The 20,998-nt window shown below is 48.6% G+C and overlaps 1 protein-coding gene across 4 annotated transcripts in view; it reads right to left on the minus strand.

Annotated features, from left to right (window-relative positions):
* LOC142568052 (BTB/POZ domain-containing protein KCTD3-like) overlaps positions 1-20,998 on the minus strand; it is a 176,375-nt gene that overhangs the window by 104,538 nt on the left and 50,839 nt on the right. For all 4 annotated transcript variants that reach the window (XM_075678135.1, XM_075678134.1, XM_075678136.1 and 1 more), the window contains one exon: positions 3,828-4,033. In XM_075678135.1, coding sequence (XP_075534250.1) covers positions 3,828-4,033 — 206 coding nt within the window. The remainder of the gene's footprint in view (positions 1-3,827; positions 4,034-20,998) is intronic.

Consider the following 20,998-nt stretch of genomic DNA (forward strand, 5'->3'; position numbering starts at 1 on the left):
ACACCACCCGACTTCTTGACCAGCTGGTCAGTCAGCCTGGCAGAGACCATACGCTTCCCACAGTATGTTGTCGGCTTCCCAGAGTCTGTTGTTGTGGACCTACTGAGGTTTTACAGTTTTGCTGATGATGCTGACCTTTGGGAGCAGGAACTCAATGCACTAGGTGACCACCATGTTTGGCCAGATAACAAAAGATGGTTGGTTGCAGCAAACAGAGTTCATGGTGGAGCCAAAGCATGGGACAAGTACGAAGGCGTCAAGCACTGGTTCTGGCCTGAATGGACTGCATCTCTGATGGCTGCTTTCGGCTGACTCTCCTCTGCCTACAGCCAGTCCGACCAGCACTGTCCCTTGAATGGGACTCGTGAGGGGCATCGCCTCGATGCTGCAGCCGTGCCCTACAGCTACACCACAGACAGGTTCGCAGACCTGCCTAGCCATAGACAGCTGCTGCAGGCAGTTAATTTCACTGTGGGTCTTGGACTCTGCGTTGTTATACGGCACCTCACCATCCCTGCCACATACCGAGACCACATCCCATTTCTTTCCAACCCCATTCCCCATCACCCTGGCAGTTGGTGATGTGGCCCTAATTTCACCATCACTTTGCCACATGGAGGCACCAACTGCTCTTTTACACACACAATCACTGCAGATGCACAACCACTGCAGTACCCCTCTGTGGACTCAAGCAATGAGAAGCTTTCTGAACCATCGGAACCTTATCCTTGGATGTCAGCGCAGCTATTGGCCAGAGGTGCAGCGGTTCGCCGCACACCGAGTGAGGTCCCTCCGGAAGAAGCCAAGGTGACCAATACAAGTGAGGTCTCATTTATTGAAGACCTGCCCACGGAATTGCCCTTTAGTCCACCTTCAGACAAGGATGACTCTGTAGCATGTGTTTCTCTGCATGTTGTGTTGCCAGCACAAGACCGTGCCTTGCGTTGACGGCGCAGGACTTGCGAAGTCAGTTCTTCACATGACAGATGAAGCACCACCAGTTCACACCTAAAGCAACAAACATGCGCACAACATCACTGCCTACTCTGAACCACAGATGTTCCTGCCATGTATGTCAACGAGGGAACAACGGAGCTGACATGTGCATAAACATTCCCTTGAGGCAGGCAAAACGGACATCGCCTGTGTTATCAGTATCCTGTGCAATGTCAACAACGCCACCTGCTGCTTCGGCAAGAAGGCAGCTCCAAAAGCCTCGATCTGAGTGCAACAGTCAGTGCCGACCACCAGAGAAGGTGTCTGCGCACTAAACGACTCAATAACGATGACTTCTCCAGTCTTATCGACTGTGGTTTTCATCACTCGAGCACACTCACGCCAGAGCCGATGCCATGAACTCCATATGCCAAGTCCTATTCAGCAAACCGCGGTGGAAACATGCAGCGTGGCCGAGTGTAAAGGTTGCAGTGCACAAGGCGCAGTGCGGGCAAAAAAATAGAAGGGAACGGAAAGAAGAGGAAGACAACGAGGCAACATAAAACACATGTTATAGTGGATGGCTGGCTGCCAGTTTCATTACAATATATATGCATGTGTGTGTGTGTGCGCGCGCCTCTACCATGTGACCGGCTTTCCACACTTCACAACATATTTCTGTAAATACAGTAGAACCTCGTTGATATGCTCCCGTTACGTATGTTTTCCCGGCACTAACGTTTGCAATCAAAAACACAAAAAATGACCTAATAAAGTTATGCTCATTTTTTACTGGTTCATATGTTCCCCGAAAACAAAATTTTTTGGCCCCAACATTGAATATGTTACCAAACTGCAATCGTATGATACATTTTCCAGCCACTAGGTCCCATGTAAACAAGAAAATGTGCGAGGCATGCGCGATCGAGAACAGTATATAGCTGCCCGCCAAGCAGCTTCCCCGCAATACTTGCCCCCCAGTCTCACGTGAAAATGCCAGCACGAATTCAGTTTTGCATTTTGGTACCAACAAATCTTCTCTGGGGTCATTGTGCGCCGCACTCACAGCTATCACAGCCAATACTATTGCGATAAGCATCTTTGCCTATCTATTTCACACTGCGTGGTGCTGTCGGAAGCGTAGATCATGCGTTTAATAGGCGATAACCAAAACACGCCACTGTTTCCTGCTGCAGACTGAGATCATATACGTTTTCTGGCTCCTAGATCCTATGCAAACAAGAAAATGTGCAAGCATGCATGATCGGGAACAGTATATAGCCTCCCGCATCACGTGAAAACAACGGCGTGCACAGTTTCTTATCTCAGTACTATCAAATTTCTGCCCGGGTCGTCGCACACCACATTCACAGCTATTGCCGCCAAACCTACTGCGATAAGCATCGTCACCTATCTGTTTTACAGCACATGGTGCATTGTGCAATTGGTAGTGCACTGCACACTTTTACTAGGCGATAGTCCAAAACACACCATTCCGTGCTGCAAGCAGCACGATGTGGGCATCACGTTTCAGTTTGGCAACATCCGGCGTTGCCCACCGGCTCGATTTCGTTTCAGTTTCCCCTTGCCCTCTTAAAACACCACAATGCGTCTCGGGTCGTCGAAGCACAACCAGCTCAACGAGCATCAGCGTCTCATGCTGCAACGATTCGCGCAACGCTTTGCATTACGTAGATGTCAACAATAGTTGTACCTGCAAATTTCTTTAGTTCTTTGGATTGTATGTTTCCCCGGTTAGTACATTTACTTCTCGCGGTTTTTTCCAAAACCTATGAACAAGGTTCTACGGTATATATGCACACGCACTTCAACCTTGTTATAACAAGACAGGATATAATGAAATAATGGATATAATGGAGTACATTCAATTTCCTTTGAAATGCACATAGAGATCCAAGTATGTAAAACCTTGTTTTAACAAAGTGAAATTGTTCTGCCAATGGATATAGCAAACCAGATTCGTCTCCAAAACCAAAATTACCAACCGTTGTGCACCGAGCATCTTTCAGCAGTTAGAAATTTCCGCATCGAAGATATCGTCGGGCAATGCTGGTCTGTCTCACCACGGCGCGTGGCGGTGCACAAGCAGCACTTCTTTCTTATCTTATTGCAGCTCTCTCTCACGGCAGCATGTAGCTGGCGAAGCTAGATGCACCATCCGAGGCTGCGATCTCGGAAGCCACGCCTGGCTGCACGTGCCACATATCGGTGATGATGCTAGCACGCGGCGTGTTTCTGCACAGGTAAGCCCTCTGGCATGTTTTGATGCTTCGGATTTGGCTTCTGAACCGGCGCATTGAATGCCATATTGTACCATGTGCCACCTACTTTTGACACATGCATTCGATCTGGAGTTACAGCCCGGTAAAACGCCTCGGATCCAGCTACCCATCCGGCTGCCCATCTGGCTGCCATTCCAGTGCGTGGGATGCCGCATCGGATGCTGAACCGTACCGTGTGTCACTTACTTTTTTTTCTCATGGCAGGCATGCAATCCGGCGTTACATCAGAGCAAGTTCGGGATGTGATCATTATGCTAAAAAAATAATAATTATAAACTCACCTGTTGATTGGAAAAGTGGGGGATGCGTTCATTATGCGAGTAGATATGGTAACAAAAACTCAAATCAATCCAAGTCGAATTAATAAACTTCTACTGCAGCTGGTATTGTTGCATAATAAAAGAAGCAACAAATGTCTTTGTTCTGCCTGTGCTATGGTGTTGTCATTTCGTTCATTATCAAGAGAGCTTTAGACTCCACAATGTGCTTTGTCTCCATAGCTTTGACAGCATGGCCACAGAAATAATGTCTGCAAGCTTAAGTAAGCAGATTCCGATTCCCATGCATCAAATAAAGCGGAGTGAGTACCAATCTCAGCTCGTCCGTTGCCTTCCTGGGCGATGCTCCACAGTCGCACCTGGGACCCGTAGGCAACGGCCAGCATCTTGGCCCCACTCTCAGGTGCCTGCGCCGACGCCGTCGTCACCACTTTCGCATTGAGTGCGATGCGCTCAATCACAGGCTCCAGGTAGGGACTGGTGAATGCCAGCTGCCACCCGGTCGAATCCTTCAGCCTGCACGTACACAATTTGCTCAGCGAGGCAATGAAAGTGTTGCTTGATAACACTGTGCATACAGTATTTATGTTGGGTTGCAATTGGGGCCAGTTGGTTATACAGTTACACCTTGATATAATGAACTTCATTGACAAAAATCTCGATATTGTGACATATTATGACATATTATTATTATGACATATAATGGCTTTGCATGGCTGTCGGCGCTGCTGAATGCGTATGCAGCCCGCAGGCCCTGTTTTAGAGGTAATCTGTTACGTGTGTAAATAGTGGGCATGCCAAAATGGCGTGGCATCTTGTGTGTTTTCTTTCCATGCATATAGTAGTGGAGGTTGTGTAATCTCTAGCTTCGGAGACATGTTGATGCTAGAGGCAGATGAAGCAATTGCTCCCTGCTGCCAGCACTTTTCATAACACAGCTGAACCTCGCAATAACAAAATCGGCGAGGAACACGAAAAAATTCATTTTCGCGAGAGTCTCGTTGCGAAATGAGACAGATAGGTAATGTGTCGCAAAATGAAACTTTACTGTCAAAATTCCTTTAGCCTACATTGGCAAGCTTTGTTCGAGGATAGGGAACTTCACTGTCGACAGTGCAAAGTGCGCCACATGCATCGATCAGCAGTGGCGGCAGCACTGCCGTGGAGCAGCACTCTCGGTAAATTGCTTTCTGGAGATACGATCCCTTTTGCGAGATTTTTGTGTAACTTGGCGCTGCACACAGAGCAACAGCACTCCACGCATGCAGTGGCATTTCTTCAGTGCATGTTGTCGCCCATAGGCGCCAATGCGTCCGGGGCCGAGCGCAAAAGTGATCGTACCCCGCATACCTGAAGGCAATTGATCGACATTATGGATCCTTCACGCAAATCTACATCTGGCGCTGAATCTGCACGTGATGCCTGGTGAGTGACACCAAAACCAGCACTCTTCCTTATTGCAGAGACAACCCTATCAACTGCGGGGACAGAGTAGACACGAAGCGTCGCTGGCTTCGCTTCGAACCGCAGTTGTGCAGATAATGTTGACAAAGCGTGAAACCGTATCTTTCGTCGCTGACTCTCCAATCCAACAAAATGAATCTTTTTTTCATTCAAGTTTGCTTCATCTCATTGCCCTATAATTTGCAAAATACTGCAGCCCCTTCCACGTATACTAACTCTATTGACCACTGTACTTACTTGCATAAAAGGTTGAATTTCTATATAATGAAATTTTGACATGCCAAAGAAAATTGCTGACTTTGCTGACTTTGTTTATCAAGGTTTAACTGTGCACTGATAAGAATAATCTCGCTGTTTTGCACAGGAAAAACTTTGAGACACTCTTCGATTTACATTGTATAGCAGGTTCCATGGTGTTTTAAATTTATTTCACTGCAAAACAGCATCTATACCGAAAACAATGTTTACTTTGTTTACATATGGTGTTTTGGCTCATGATTGCTATGAATTGATTTTTATGTATCATGACTGCTTTCCTATGCTGCCCATCTTACTCTATATCCCACTTGGGCTCTGTGAGGTATATTTAGGGTTGTGTGAGGAGGAGGAGGAAAGAACTTTATGGTGTGCCCTGCGAGTTGGTGGGGAGGGCCGAAGGCCCCGTCTAGGCGACGGCCAGGAGTTCTCGGGTCCTGGCGGCATCCTCGGCCCGCTGGACGGCCCATAGTTGATCTTCAAGGGCGGAGCGGACCAGCGCGGCTTCCCAGCGCATGCGAAGGCTGCTGCTAGAGGCCTCGTTTTCTTTATTGTTATTTATCCCTTGGCATTCCCATAATATATGCTCCAGAGTGGCTCTGGATTCACGTTTTGCACTTGTCCGTAGGATATACATCCGGATATATGATGTGCGAGAGCGCAGGATTTGGATACGTCCTAGTTTGTAATTGCCGCCATGGACAGACTGCTTTTTTGTCAATTTTGCGTGAGGTCGCGGGAACATGCGCCTCTCTAACCTATAATGTTTCGTGATGTCATTATATGTGGTCATTCTGTCCTCCCACTCCCACTCATTTACTGCACCGTCACGTCCGGAGGGTGTCGGGGCGTCACTTGCGACTGCGGCTCGGTCCGTAAGCCCTCGAGCCACGTCGTGTGCCGCCTCGTTGTTGCCGTCCTCTGCGAGGGTGTGAGCGGGTGTCCAGGTGATGTATATCTTTCTTTTGTAATTTTGGCCTCCTGCAAGAAGAATTCATAGTGCCTCCGGGGAGATTCGGCCGTTGGCAAAGTTTCTTATTGCCGTCTGAGAGTCGCTGACTATCACGGTTGTGTTAGTCTGAGCTGCTGCAAGCGCTATGGCTACTTCTTCAGCTATCTCGTTACTTGTGGTGCGTATCATCGCGCACGTCTTGCACCGTTTCTCCCTATCGATTATATGAATTATGAATATATGAATTATGTGAATATAAAAATTTTTCAATACGAATCAGATACTTAGCGTCGAATGTCAAACTGAATATCAAATGACATGCACATGCACTTATTCGCAAGTTGGTTTAATTTGTTATGTTAGAACATTGCTTTACATTGTCAATTATAAAAAAAGACTAGTGAGCCGTTATACGAAAACATTGTGTATTTAGCTCATGTTAACTTCGAAAATTGAGTAATTCCCACTAACTGTCCTCACCAGCCTGTGCTTTATATTATACCGCTCAAATGCCCTTAAACTCTAAAGCAGCTGACCCTATGCTAGTTGTCACTTCGCGCACTTGCTGTCAATCAATGAGCTCAGACTTGGGAGTGGCCCTGACTACAACAACACACAAAAGAGAGAGAGAGGAAAAGAAAAAGGAGAAAGAAAGAGAAAAATAAAATTCACCTCCGATTATGATACTCCCTAATGCGAAACTTGAGTGCAGCTCTATATATGTTTTTCGTTTCGCAATATACTGGCTGGCGTGGACAATCTGTCTCGTGCGGCCCGTTCCAAACGAAGTGAAGTGTGGCGCGTCTGCCTCGCTAATTGGGAGATCGCGAGAGGCAGCACTTGGGTGATGCGTGGGTGCGATTCACGGCATCTGCCGCAGACCGAGCTCAGCTCTTGCAGTGCTTTCTTTTTATAGAGACGACGCACGCTACTCTGGCACCATATCGTAGCCACTGTTGCCGCACAGCCCGTCTTCTGCGGCACTACACTTTTATTCTTACGCTTTCATTCCACGAACGACGAGAGCGGACCTTCATTGTGGGCAAGTTGTGCCACCAGTGTCAGTGGTGACAACACCCAAGGGGACGTCACATTGAGCCTTACTCGTAGCCGCTCACCATTGCCCCTTACAGGAGCAGTGATACACGTCACACACCCTGGTACTGCGGACTGACCTCAGTAGCCAACACCGCGGATGAGCCTAGCCCTCTCCACATCACGGGACCCGCTTGGAAGCGCAGAGGTGACCGCCCACGTGGATGCAGATGCCTAGGCCACCAGCAACTCTGCGCACGCACACGCTGCCTCCCCTCCACTTTCTGCCTCATGGTTCCGCTGCGCCCTCCTTCTGCACCATCGCCTTTCTTTCATCTCCCACTGCGCTCAGCGTTCGCTTTCATTCTTCACAGTGCTCGTTCACTAGGTTATTCCAACACCGTCGGACAATGCCGACACTCGCCGCAGGAATGGGCGCCAAAGAGCTGCGCTCGAAAAAGTGCACGCTTGCCGTCTGTAAACCCACGCCCCTTGCTATTGAGAGGCTGGCTTTTCTGCATAGTTTAGACGTTTGGTGGCTAAGTGTGCTTTACAAGCAAAATTCCGCTAACGGCACGAAATCATCACAAAATTCATCATGATATCGCTCCCATATTCTTAGAGTAGATAGAAAAGAATGCTAAGAACTGTCTATGCTTCTGCAAAGCCAGCAATATACTTGATTTGATTTGAATATTCGTATCCAACTGCATATTTGAACATTTTCGGATATCTATTTTTTTAATTGAATACAAAAATACGAGGGTTAATCCAGAAATAAGGTTCCCATCAATTTTAGAAATAGACAACATTGTTTATTCTCATAGAAATATACATCATTGGAAAGATGAAACATAGCTATATTTTTCTACAGAATCACCATCTTTTTCTACGCATTTTTGTAGACAGTGCTCCAATTTTTGTATTCCAATGTCGTAGAAATCCACCGCCAAACCGCTGAGGAAGCGTTTCACCTCTTCTTTGACTTCATCGTCCCTCCAGAAGCGTTGGCCATTCAAATGTTTCTTTACCTTCGGGGACAAGTAATAATCACTAGGCGTCTGGACTGTACGGTGGGAGGTGCATGACAGTCTACCCAAAGGTTGTCAAAAGTTCCAGGGTTTGACGGGAGACGTGAGGTCGGGCATTGTCGTGAAGCACCGTTACATCAGCTGCCTGTCGTCCTCGCTGGCAGTTCTGGATAGCTCGCCTCAAGTTTTCTTGGTGTTGCACAATAACTGTCCGAGTTGATTGTTGTCCCACGTTCCATGAAATCGATCAGCAATATCCACTTACAATCTCAAAAAACACTGGCCATGACTTTGCCAGCAGAAGGAGTTTGTTTGAACTCCTTTGCGACTGGTGGTTCTGGGTGATGCCACTGTGGGGATTTTTGTTTCGTTTCAGGAGTCAAATGAAACACGCACGTTTCATCACCCATAACAAGGAGTCCAACAATCCTTCCTTATCTTCCTGACACTTTTGAAGAAACTGGCGGGCACAGTCAAGGCGTTTCTCCTAGTGGTCTGATGTCAATAGCCGCGGTACCCATCGAGCACAATACTTGTGATACCCCTATTTTTCAGTCAAAGCTCTTTCCACTGTACCATAAGAACTCCTAGGAATCTGAGCAACAAGTTCACGGACGGTGATCCTCCTGTTTTGAAGCACTTCGCGTTGGAGAATCTCAATAACTGGCTCTGAAACTGACGGTCTTCCACTCCATTATTCATCGTGGACTTCCTTCCGACCGGCACTAAACTCCCTGCATCACTTTCGGACGTGTTGAACGGACATACACTTGTCGCCATACACCTCTGTCAACTGTTGATGAATATCCATGGGTGGAGTCCCTTTGGCGTGCAAGAAGCAAATTACAAAACAAATTTCGCACTTGGCAGGATCCACAATGGGAACCTCCATATCGGACGGTTGCTGAGCCAAGAATGGTTGGTGGAGTGAAGAATGGCCGGGGGGAATCGAGAGTGGGCAAACAGCCGCACAGTGTTGCCGGATTTCGCCTCGCACCTTCCTAGCTGTGTGGCTGTAGCTCTTTGGGAACATTATTTCTGGATCAACCCTCATATTAAATATATAATATTCTATAATATTCTAACATTTGCACACCCTTAGTATATTTAAATAAATAAGTAAGTAAAACTTCAAATCAGTGCACTGCTCTGAAGAGACAAGCGAAATCATTTTAGTGTTAAACTATTATTTAAAAACTATATTTTATTTAATTTTGTGGTAAGCACTTGATTACTGGGAGGAAAAATGTAGACCAAAGTTAAAGTTTCTGAATTTTGTGAACAAATCTTAGTGATGGTGCATCCGTGTTTGAACGTTTTTTTTTGCGTATTTAGGGAGTTGTGGCAGAGTAAAAGTTCTACAAATTTGGTATGTTTGGCCTTTGGCTCCCTTACAGTACAATGCAGTCCACTTTTACCAATAAGAACTTCACTATACTCTGTTTCAGTAGTTTCAGGCAGCAGAGCCAAGGCATCGCAACCTGCAAGTGCAGATTCTTGAGCAGCAGCACGTACCATATTTACACAATGCGACAACGAATATAAAGTGAGGGGCACTTTCAATCTCTCAGAAAAAACAAAAACAAAAAAGAACAGAGCTATGTATATATATATATATATTGCTACGGCATGAGCCGGGCAAGGAGAAGAGGAAGAAGACGTTAGCTGGTGCAGCTTCGGGACGCCATCCTGACTTCACCATCAACCTCGTCCCTTGAATAAAGCCGGTTTAACATTAACCATAACAGTTTTGTGGTGGAGGTGCGGGGTACTTCGACCAAGACGACGGAGCTGCTGCAGCAAGTGCCACGCCGGAGCCGACGCCTCGCTCGACTGCCTCCAACACCGCTTGAGATCCCGATGTCCCACAGCGGCGACCAACAGCCTTCTCTGACTGCTCCAGTGCGAACAACCGGCGCCTGGATGCATCAGATGGAGCCCCACCCTTTCTCAAGAAAATTCGGTGAGGACATGGAGGAATGGCTCACCCACTACAAGCGTGTGAGCAAGTACAACGGCTCGAACTCCACGGCTCAGCTCGACAATGTGGTTCTGTTCCTCACAGACACGGCGCTAGTGTGGTTCGAGAACCATGAAGATAACTGCACAACGTGGGACAGCTTCATTACTCACCTCAAGAGTGCTTCGGCGATTCCACCACAAAAAGGAAGCGGGCGGAGCAGACATTGCTTCAGCGCGCTCAAGTACCAGGTGAGACCTGTACTACGTACATAGTGGCAATCCTGAAGCTTTGCAGAACGGTCAATCCTTGAATGTCCGAAGAGGACAAGGTTGGACACCTTCTCAAAGGCATAGCCGAGGATGTTTATAATTATTTAATCGGAAAGGAGAGTCTCGCCTCGGTCGCCGACCTCATCAAGCATTGCCGCACATTTGAGGCCTTGAAGCTGCGCCGTATCACGCCAAAGTTCGGCAGGTTAGCAAATGTCACAACGGTGGCAAGCGTTGACGAAAGCGACAACTACAGTTTTCAATTTGACCTTGCGGCAACTATAAGGCAAATTGTCCGCGAAGAACTTGAACGACACACCAAAGGGGCGGATGTCGAACAGCTTGGTTGCGCTTCCAACCAACCTCAAGAACTAGCATCTGCTGTGTCCACATTGTCTGCCATGCCAGGCGTTGCAGACTGTCGAGTCGATCAGCTGCGACAGCACCGACGGACCTTTCCCAACAACATGACGCACGATCAACGAACCCGTCGAGCTACCACCACGAATTGGAATTCGGAAGATCGCGTTTATTATTCGCAGCGTCCCAGGGTTGACCCCCAGGCTTACAACATCGGTCGCGCATCGCCTGTTTGTTACAGGTATGGCGCCTCAGGACACATTGCTCGTTTTTGTCGCCGGCGGCGACAGACAACAACGTATGGCCCACCACCAACTTGGCCTAATTTTGAACATGACAGTTATGACGACCGTTGGCCGACAGAGCCTGATACTGCCAACACCACAGGCGCGCCACCTCGGAATACCTTCCGTCAGTATAGTAGAAGGAGTGGCTCGCCAGCTTCAGACCGCAGCCTGATGCCTCCAACCAGTCGCCAACACCATTCACCGTCACCAGGGCGACGTGCTACGTCTCCACCGCCGTCGGGAAACTAGCCGGCGCGGCCGATGGAGGTAACGTCGCCGGACAGTCTGTGTCTCTACAAAATACTCCTTTGCCTATTATGATGGTGAAGAACAGAGTGCATGTGTTAATTGATAGTATACCTGCAACAGCATTAGTGGATACTGGTGCTACCGTTTCCGTCATGAGTGTGACTTTCAAAGAGAGGCTGGGTCGGAAAGTTATGTTCTCGTGGAATGATGGTGTGACGTTTCGTGGTGTCAGTGGAGAGTGCCTAGTCCCCCTTGGTATTTGTGTTGCACGTGTTTTATTCGGAGGAGAAGATCTTAAAACAGAATTTCTCGTACTACTGCGGTGTACTCATGATGTGATTCTCGGGATTGACTTTCTTCAGGATTGTGGTGCATCCGTTAACTGTGGCACAGACGAAATTACTTTGAATAGAGCGCTTCTCGCCACCCTTGCCGACACATCCTTACCAGTGAAAAACTATTGTGTTGTTTTGAATGATTTGCTGCTACCGCCTTGGTCGCTGTCACATATCCTGGTCAATTTCGCTGCTGCCGACCTTTCATCGTTTGACGCGCAAGTCCAGCCACTTACGTCGAGCTGCGCAGAGGAAGATGTACTTGTACCACACTCTGTCGTGAGAGTAGTGAATGGCGCCTCAAATTTGTGGGCTTTCAATTGTTCTTGTGTCCCTGCTGTTCTCTCGCGTGATATCAAGCTCGCTGAATTCAACGAGATTACTAGCAGCTCCATTACAGTTCTAAGCGAGGAGGAGCATTCTCACACTAGCCATCCCCACCGAAGCACTTCTGAAGAGCAGATCCTACGGATGATCAACAAGGCGCTACCCTCACATGAGCGTCATGCTCTCGCACGAGTTTTGTGGGCACACCTTTCTGTGTTCAATTTTACACAAGGCGACAAGCAGGCTTCACTCCCGCGTTCTCGTGCTCGCTACAGAATTGACACCGGATCTGCACACCCCATTCGGCAAAAGCCTTACCATGTTTCTTCAACAAAGAGGACAGTTATTGCTGAACAAGTGAAAGACATGCTGCGGAAAAGTGTTGTTCAAGAGTCCTCTAGTCCGTGGGCAGCACCAGTAATGTTAGTAAAGAAGAAGGATGGATCGTGGCGGTTTTGCGTTGATTACAGGAAACTGAATGCGGTCACCAAAAAGGATGTGTATCCGCTTCCTAGAATTGATGATGTCATTGATTGTCTACATTCCACTGTCTACTTTTCATCACTGGATTTGCGATCAGGGTATTGGCAGATACCCATGCACCCAGATGGTAAGGAGAAAACGGCCTTCGTGACACCAGACGGTCTTTATGAATTTAACATTTGGCCGTTCGGCCTTTGTAACGCGCCAGCAACATTCGAACGATTCATGGATACTATCCTTCGAGGACTTAAATGGGAAATTTGTTTGTGCTACCTCGATGATGTGGTGATTTTTGGCAGCACATTGAGTGAGCATAACAACTGTCTCAGTCTTGTTCTGGATTGTGTCAAACAAGCCGGCTTGATCCTAAATTCCAAGAAATGTCGTTTCGGGGAAACCGAGACGTTAGTACTTGGGCATCTGGTCGACAAAAACGGTGTGAGGCCAGATCCACGGAAGACTGAGGCAGTCAGCTCCTTCGAAGCACTGAAGTCAGTGCGGGAGTTAAGGAGTTTCTTGGGCCTGTGCTCGTATTTTCGTCACTTTGTCCCAAGATTCGCCGACATGGTGTACCCCCTAACATGTCTTCTACAAAAAGCTGTCCCTTTCAACTGGACATTGGCTTGTGACGACGCGTTCCGCCAGCTAAAATTTCTGCTAACATCAGGGCCCATATTGCGTCACTTCAATGCATCCGCACCTACGAAAGTGCACGCGGATGCCAGTGGCATCGGCTTCGGTGCTGTAATAGTGCAACGTCATCAAGGAGCTGAACACGTTGTGGCTTATGCTAGTCGCTCTTTGACCAAGGCGGAACGCAATTACACTGTGACTGAGCAAGAATGCTTGGCAGCTGTTTTAGCTGTCCACAAATTTTGGCCTTATATCTACGGACGCCCGTTCACTATCGTTACTGACCACCAGGCGTTATGCTGGTTGGTGAATCTCTGTGACCCGAGTAGACGACTGGCACGTTGGGCTCTTCGACTACAGGAGTACGACTTCGCTATTCCTACAAGTCGGGGCGTCGCCACGCAGATGCGGACTGTCTCTCCCGCCTTCCTCTGACGACGACGGAATGTGACGAAGACAATTTTAATGACTGTTTTGCTCCCATTTCTTCTACATTCCCAGACTAGATGACTTTCAAAGCAGAGCAGGAAAATGATATTAGTTTGGAACCTCTATTTGTAGCCGCATCGCGACCTGGAGCCACTGGTCGATATTGTGTCCATGATGGCCTGCTTTACAAGACCAATTATTTGGCTAAAGGCCCATGCTTCCTTCTGGTGGTGCCGCAGAGTCTGCGAATGGACATACTGAGAGCCATGCACGACGATGTGACCTCTGGCCATCTAGGATTCATCAGCACTTGGAACCGGACACAGGAGCGTTTTTACTGGCCCAGAATGCGGGACACAGTCAAGCACTACGTCGCCAGTTGCGAACAATGTCAACGCTACAAGCGCCCTACGACCGCTCCGCCAGGTCTTCTCCAACCTCTGCCGCCACCTCACCTGCCATTTGAACAAGTGGGTATCGATCTTCTGGGCCCATTTCCCCGATCATCTACCGACAACCGATGGGTGATCGTATGTGTCGGCCATCTGACCCGTTACACGGAAACGGCGGCCGTACCATCTTCAACAGCTGCGTCCGATGCAACGTTTTTGCTTCAATTCATTATTCTTCGACATGGTCCCCCCTGTGTCATAATTAGCGATCGCGGTCGTCAGTTCGTTGCGGACGCCGTAGAAGAACTGCTTCGTCTCTGCAGTTCACAGTTCGGTCATTCAACGCCTTATCACCCTCAGACAAATGGGCTTGTAGAACGTACGAAGAGAACTCTAACGAAGATGCTGGCCATGTACGTATCTTCCGATCACAAGGACTGGTATGACGTACTTCCCTTCATCGCCTATGCTTATAATACTGCAAAGCATGAGACGACCGATTACAGTCCTTTTTATCTCCTTTATGCACGTTCACCGCTAAACTGCATTGATACAGTGAAAGCTGGTTAATTCGACTTCCAATAATTCGGAAAATCCGATAATTCGGCCTTCGCGCCTGGTCCCTACAATTATATATAGGAGTCTATGGGACGAAACTCTCGTTAATTCGGACGGATTCCAGCCCACCTCGGATAATTCAGACGATTTCGGGCAGCCACCGAGGCTCAAAAACGAAAATATGGCAAACGCGGCACAAAAGTGATACCCAAACCAACGCCTCGTTGCCCAAACGCAGCATCGTCATTGACATCAAATGGCTGAAACTTGGCCAACCCAATCCAATTGGCTCGACTTGTGGCTGGATGGGTGCTTTTTCTTGTTTTTGCATGTGTCGGCGTTATCGACGGGGCCATTTTGTCGCTTTGTTGCTGTTTGTGCGCTACATCCTTGCACGCTGTTTTGCCGAGGACCGCTGGATTTAGCGCAGCTCAGTTATTGAACTTTATTGCTGCTTTTCTGTTTAACGCCCGTGTCACTGCATTCTCCGCCGATGGCAACGCCCGCGAAGCGGCCGAAATACGAGGCGAAGGACTTGGCTACCAAGGTGGAAATTTTGCGGGCCCTGAAGGACGGACTCTCTCGACAAGAAGCCATGAAGAAGTACGACGTGAAAAGAAGTACCTTGAGCACGTATGTGAAAAATGAAGAACAGATTCTTCAGGCGTTCGAAAGCGAGAAGTTTCGAGCGTCACGAAAGCGTCTGCGAAAAGCAGCTCATGCAAAGTTGGAAGAGGCTTTGCTTCGGTGGGTGGTCGACTCGCGTAATGCAAATCTGCCATTGAATGGACCCCTCATCATGGCGCAAGCTGTGAGGTTTGCACTGATGATGCATATCGATGCATTGAAGGCATCGGAAGGGTGGTGCGCGCGCTTCAGAGAGCGACATGGCCTCGTTTTTAAGACTGTGTGCGGCGAAAGAGGCGCTGTCAACGAAGACGTTGCCAACAACTGGAAAAACGCTCAGCTGCTCGAGCACATCGTCGCCTACGATCCAAATGACATATTTAATGCTGATGAAACAGCACTTTTCTTTAAGGCTTTGCCAGACAAAACTGTGACCATGAAAGGAGATCCGTGCATCGGTGGCAAAAGATCCAAGGAACGCGTCACCATTCTTTTAGCCACCAACATGACAGGAACAGAGCGCTTGCCGCTTGTCGTAATTGGAAAGGCACAAAAGCCACGGTGCTTTAAGAACATGCCTGCTCTTGTGGTGGAATAACGAGTGAATAAAAAGGCTTGGATGACGTCGGAAATTTTTCGTAGCTGGATGCAGAAGTTAGACCGACAGTTTTTCGCAAAGAACCGCAAAGTATTAATGGTGCTGGACAATTGTAGTGCACATAACAGTGTCACCGGACTGGACAACATAGAAGTTGTTTTCTTGTTGCTGAACACAACATCGGCCCTCCAACCGATGGACCAAGGCATAATTCAGTATGTCAAGACGAAATACCGCAGGCGCGTGCTGGAACGGATGCTCCTGTGTCATGAAGTCGGCAAGCAGTATGACGTGAATCTTTTGAGCGCGGTCAACATTCTTGCCTACGTTTGGCACAACACGCCCGCGCACGTCGTCGCCAACTGTTTTAGACACAGTGGCTTCGTTGTGCGTGAGCCTGGCAATGATGCAGTGGCCGAAGTGTCGCTAGATGACAATGGAGATGACTGCCAAGATTTTGGAGTTCTGCCGGATGCGGTGACGCATCCGGCAGAACTCCTCCGGCAGACGGCAGACTCCTCCGGCAGACGGCGTTGTTACAGCCGGCTCGCTTACCGAAGAAGAAATTGTCAGGGACGTGCTGCACGGAGAAGATTCTGAGGAGGAGCAGCCTCGGCCCCTCGCACTGTGAGGGAAGCCGCGGAGGCCCTCGCTGTGTTGGAAGAATTTTGTTGGGACACTCCAGACGGCATGCGAGCTTCTAAGCACCTGGAAGGACTTCGTAAAATAGTATCCGCGCGGGTTTCTGCTCGAAAGCAAACGAGCATCCTCGATTACTTTGCGCAGTAAAGGTTTGTTGATGAAAGTCGTGCATTTATTTTTTTTTGTCCGCTCGATAATTCGGACATTCGGTTAATTCGGACATAATTTACGGTCCCTAGAAGTCCGAATTAACTAGCTTTTACTGTACTACCGTTTGACTTTCACAGTCAGTACTCTGTTGCCAAGACGCTTTGTCTTGCCGAAGAAACCCGGCGTATCGCTTGTCTTCCTACTGTGGCATCGCAACACCGATTGAAAGAGCGCTATGACAGCCGACACCAGTCCGTCTCGTACGCTAAAGGAGACTTTGTGTGGTTGTGGACTGCGGAACGTAAACGTGGCTTATGTGAAAAGTTTTTACCCCAGTACACGGGCCCATTCGTCATTGTAGATTGCTTGAGTGACTTGACGTACGTGGTGGCACGCTTGATGTCCGCTGGTCATCGGTCTAGCCGGACCCAGTTAGTACATGTTGCCTGTCTTAAGCGGTTTCACCCTACGCTTTCCGAGTGACTTGGACTTGCCCAGCGGGCTTCGTCTGGCAACCGGGGATTGCTACGGCATGAGCCGGGCAAGGAGAAGAGGAAGCGGTTAGCTGGTGCAGCCTCGGGACGCCATCTTGACTTCACCATCAATCTCGTCCCTTAAATGAAGCCGGTTTAACGTTAACCGTAAATATATATATATATGATTATAACATGTTTTTATTAGTATTTGTGGCTGTCCTCAAGAACGTTGTTGCCTTCCATTCCTCCAAAGTTATTTGAGAGGCAGCACCATTCTTCTCATTTATTACATAACGAGGGTCTCGAATCCGGCTACATTGATGCCTTCAGGTAGCATATGTGGGTTTACTGACCAGTTGCCTTCACCTAAAAAGATCACGTTCGCGTGACACCTGCGGCAAAAAGGACGTTCCACGTCCGCCGCCAAGGTCTGTGAGTGGTGGCGCTGGCTAACACGCCCAGGGTTCTACTAGGACACATAAATACCCAAGAAAGTGGATGGGAAAACGGCGCCGCAGTAGCTCAATTGGTAGAGCATCGCACGCGAAATGCGAAGGTTGTGGGTTCGGATCACACCTGCGGCAAGTTGTTTTTTCATCCACTTTAATTATCTTTAACTAATCGTTTCTTTGTTTCATTTCTTAAGCACAAGCAATTTCCCCTATGTTGTCCTTGGGTGTCAGTGTTTGTTGGCTTCTTATGTTCCAAGCTAGGGCATACGCGAAAGGAGCGATTAAGTTGTCTGTCAAGTACTTCTTTATTTCGGGAAATCCTCGGTGCATCCACACACATGCAGTCTGCGTTTCGTCCCATTACACCGCACGCGGCTTGCTCCGCCGATTACTTCACTCACTCAGTTCGTTGTCAAGCACTCCCCGCATGCCAACCGTGCACACACACCTTCCATGTTCTCCCTCCCTGCCACACACCGCTGCTTGCAGTCCCGTGCCCGCTACTCTACACAGTAGAGTAGCGTCTTCTGCTTGCAACTCTACACCACCTGGCGTCGGCCCGGTACCCCCACAGATAAACCCCCTTTATCCTGGGAAGAGGGCTTCCAAGGCACATGATAAGGGCTCAGCTGGCCTGCATTACCGAGGCCTTTCTGTTTCCCCGTAGCCGGGTCTCTGAGTCTGTAGGTTTGCGTTCAGTGTGTGCAGTCACTCTAGATGGCCTTGTGCATCGACGGGCAAACTTGGCTGTGAATCCAATGGCTGCCTTGCTTAGCGGGGGCGTGTCCCGGGGAACTGTCTCCAACCTGGAAGGTAGCTGGAGTGTGCTTTTTGTTACAATACTTTGCCTGGCTGGCTTTTGCCAAAGTTTGGTGGTCCTGTACAAAAGCCCAGGTATCTCGAAGGTACACATCTAGTTCAGCAGCTAGGGCATGAGGCGCAGTCGGGGGCAACTTGGTGACAGCGGCCTGAATGTGATGGCTCCACGGGTTCCGTAGTTCGCGCCCATAGCACAAGAAGGCAGGCATAAAGCCAGTAACTACACTTTCAGACGTGCACACTACAAACGCCACTTCGGGCAGCCTTTTGTCGCAGTCCCTGTGGGAAGTGCAGTGACCCATCAGGCATTGTTTAACTGTTGCGTTATGGCATGCCACAGTCTGTCCTGCTGGTCCTTGATTCCCCAGTGCTGGAGAATGCCTTTCCACAGTTTGCTTATGGGTGGTTTGCCATTGTCCCTAGAGATGGAGCTAGGCACACATTGCCGACAACAAACATAGATCATTTTATCGATGATCAATTTGGAGGTAGGCGCACGGTAATGGGAAAAGCTCCACAAACTTCGTGAACTTGTCCAGTACCACCAGGATGTACTTGCGGCACCGAGGGGTTGTGGGCAGTGGCCCAATAAGGTCCACACTTAGCTGCTGCATTGGGTGGGTGGCCTGTGAACTGTCCATCAGTCCTTTTGGTTTTTGCCGGTGAGGTTTGAAAACCTGGCACTGCTGGCAGCTGTGGATGTAACGGGAGGTATCGGAGCGGATACCGAGCCATGTGAACCGGCTCTTCACACGTTTCAAAGTTTTAAAAAAGCCTAAATGCCCACTTAGAGGGTGGTCATGCTCCATTTTCAGTGTCATGTCTCGCAAGTGTTGGGGAAGCCAGGCAACCTTACATTCATTGACCATGTACATAGGGATACCATTGTTTGAGATTTCGCTCTCATCAGCTAGGTCCTGTACCCTCTTGGACTCTTTAGCATCACCAGGTAGCAGGCTACACTTTAAGTATTGCAGCAGCTGTAGAAGCAGTGGATCCTTTCGTTGTTTCAACTGAAACTTTGCAGTGTCGGTGAGTGGGGACACATCAGCCACATCCACAAGGGCTGCTAGTTCAAAACGAATGGTTTTTTGCGGCTCTTGCACTTCGATTGGAAACCAGTCCTGCGCCAAACAAGGCTGAGCAGATTCGGCAGCACGGATGGGGCACCTGCTTAGTGCATCCGCTGGGATTTTGGCCTGTACTTTGCAATACCTTATGGTACACTTGAACCCTTGTAATCTCAACACCCAACGTCGCACTTTGCTCGATGTCTGCTCAGTTTTAAACATTCAAGCCAATGATGCATGGTCACAATGCACCTCAAATGATGTGAATTCTACATCCGGTCGGAATCTATCGACAGCCCACACCACAGCGAGGCATTCCCATTCTCGGACAGTACAGTTCTTTTCAGCAGCACTGAGGATCCTGCTTATAAATGACACAGGCCCGAGTTAACCTTCGACTTTCTGCAACAACACTGCCGATATGCCAGTGCCACTGGCATCTGTTTCAATCACAAAGGGCCTGTTCAGGTCAGGCAATACCACAGCCACCTCTCCTGCCAGCATTAGCCTCAGAGTCTCAAATGCTGTCTGTTGCTCAGCACCCAAAACCCAATGGGCTCCTTTTTTGAGGAGAGCTGTCAGGGGTCTGGCTTTGTCAGAAAACCAGGGGATAATATTTCTGTAGTATTCCACAAGGCCCCAAAACATTTGGAGCACCTTGACTGTTTTAGGGCACGGGAACTCTGCAACCGCTTGCACCTTGTCCGCGTCGGGTTGACATTTGCCTGGAGAGATTACATGTCCGAGAAACCTTAATGCATGTTCACAGCATGTAACTTTGCTGGGATTGATTGTGAGACCTGCAGAGGCAATTCTTCTCAGTACCTCATCAATATGTTGTAGGTGGTCTTAAAACGTTTCTAAATAAATTAGCACATCGTCAAGAAATGCCATGCAGTAGTTGCGCTTTATGGCTTCTAACAATTTGTCCATGAGAGACTGAAATGTTACTGGCCCACCTGATACCCCAAATGGCATTCGTTTAAATTGAAACACTCCTCTATGGCACAAGAATGCAGTCTTCGGTACACCTTCGGGAGCAATCGACGCTTGAAAGAAGCCCTGAACAAGGTCGAGGCTCGTGAACCACCTAGCGCGGCCGAGCTGAGCCAGTGCCCAGTCTATGCGGGGCATGGGATATACTGGCGCAGTTGTGATTGCACTTAAGGGTCTGTAGTCGACCGCAAGGCAATATCTTCCAGTTTTCTTCTTTACTAATACAGGGGCACTGGCCCAGGAACTGGAGCAGGGCTCATTGAGGTCTTTGTCCAGCAAATCTTGGATACACCCATCAAGAATTTCTTTCTTTTGGCTGTTAACCGGGTGCAGCTTGCATCTAACTGTCTGTCTTGTGAACCCCCAGGGATGTGCAACCTGGCATAGTGGTAAAAATATGGTTATGGTCTGCAAGGATGTTATTAGGTTTCTGCTTCCGCTCTGCCCAAAGGTTCTCTAGACTACGCTCGCTACTCTCAGTGGTATTGTGGCATACATCCTGTACATCTGCAAAAAGTACCTGTAGAGAGCTGGCCACATTTTCATCAGGCTCTTGACCTTGCTTATCACGTTGCTACGCTGTCTTACAGACTGACGGTGGTCGGTGTCCAGTATCCGACACACATGGC

The sequence above is a fragment of the Dermacentor variabilis genome, unplaced genomic scaffold (genome assembly GCF_050947875.1).
Source record: "Dermacentor variabilis isolate Ectoservices unplaced genomic scaffold, ASM5094787v1 scaffold_16, whole genome shotgun sequence".
Classification (NCBI taxonomy): domain Eukaryota; kingdom Metazoa; phylum Arthropoda; class Arachnida; order Ixodida; family Ixodidae; genus Dermacentor; species Dermacentor variabilis.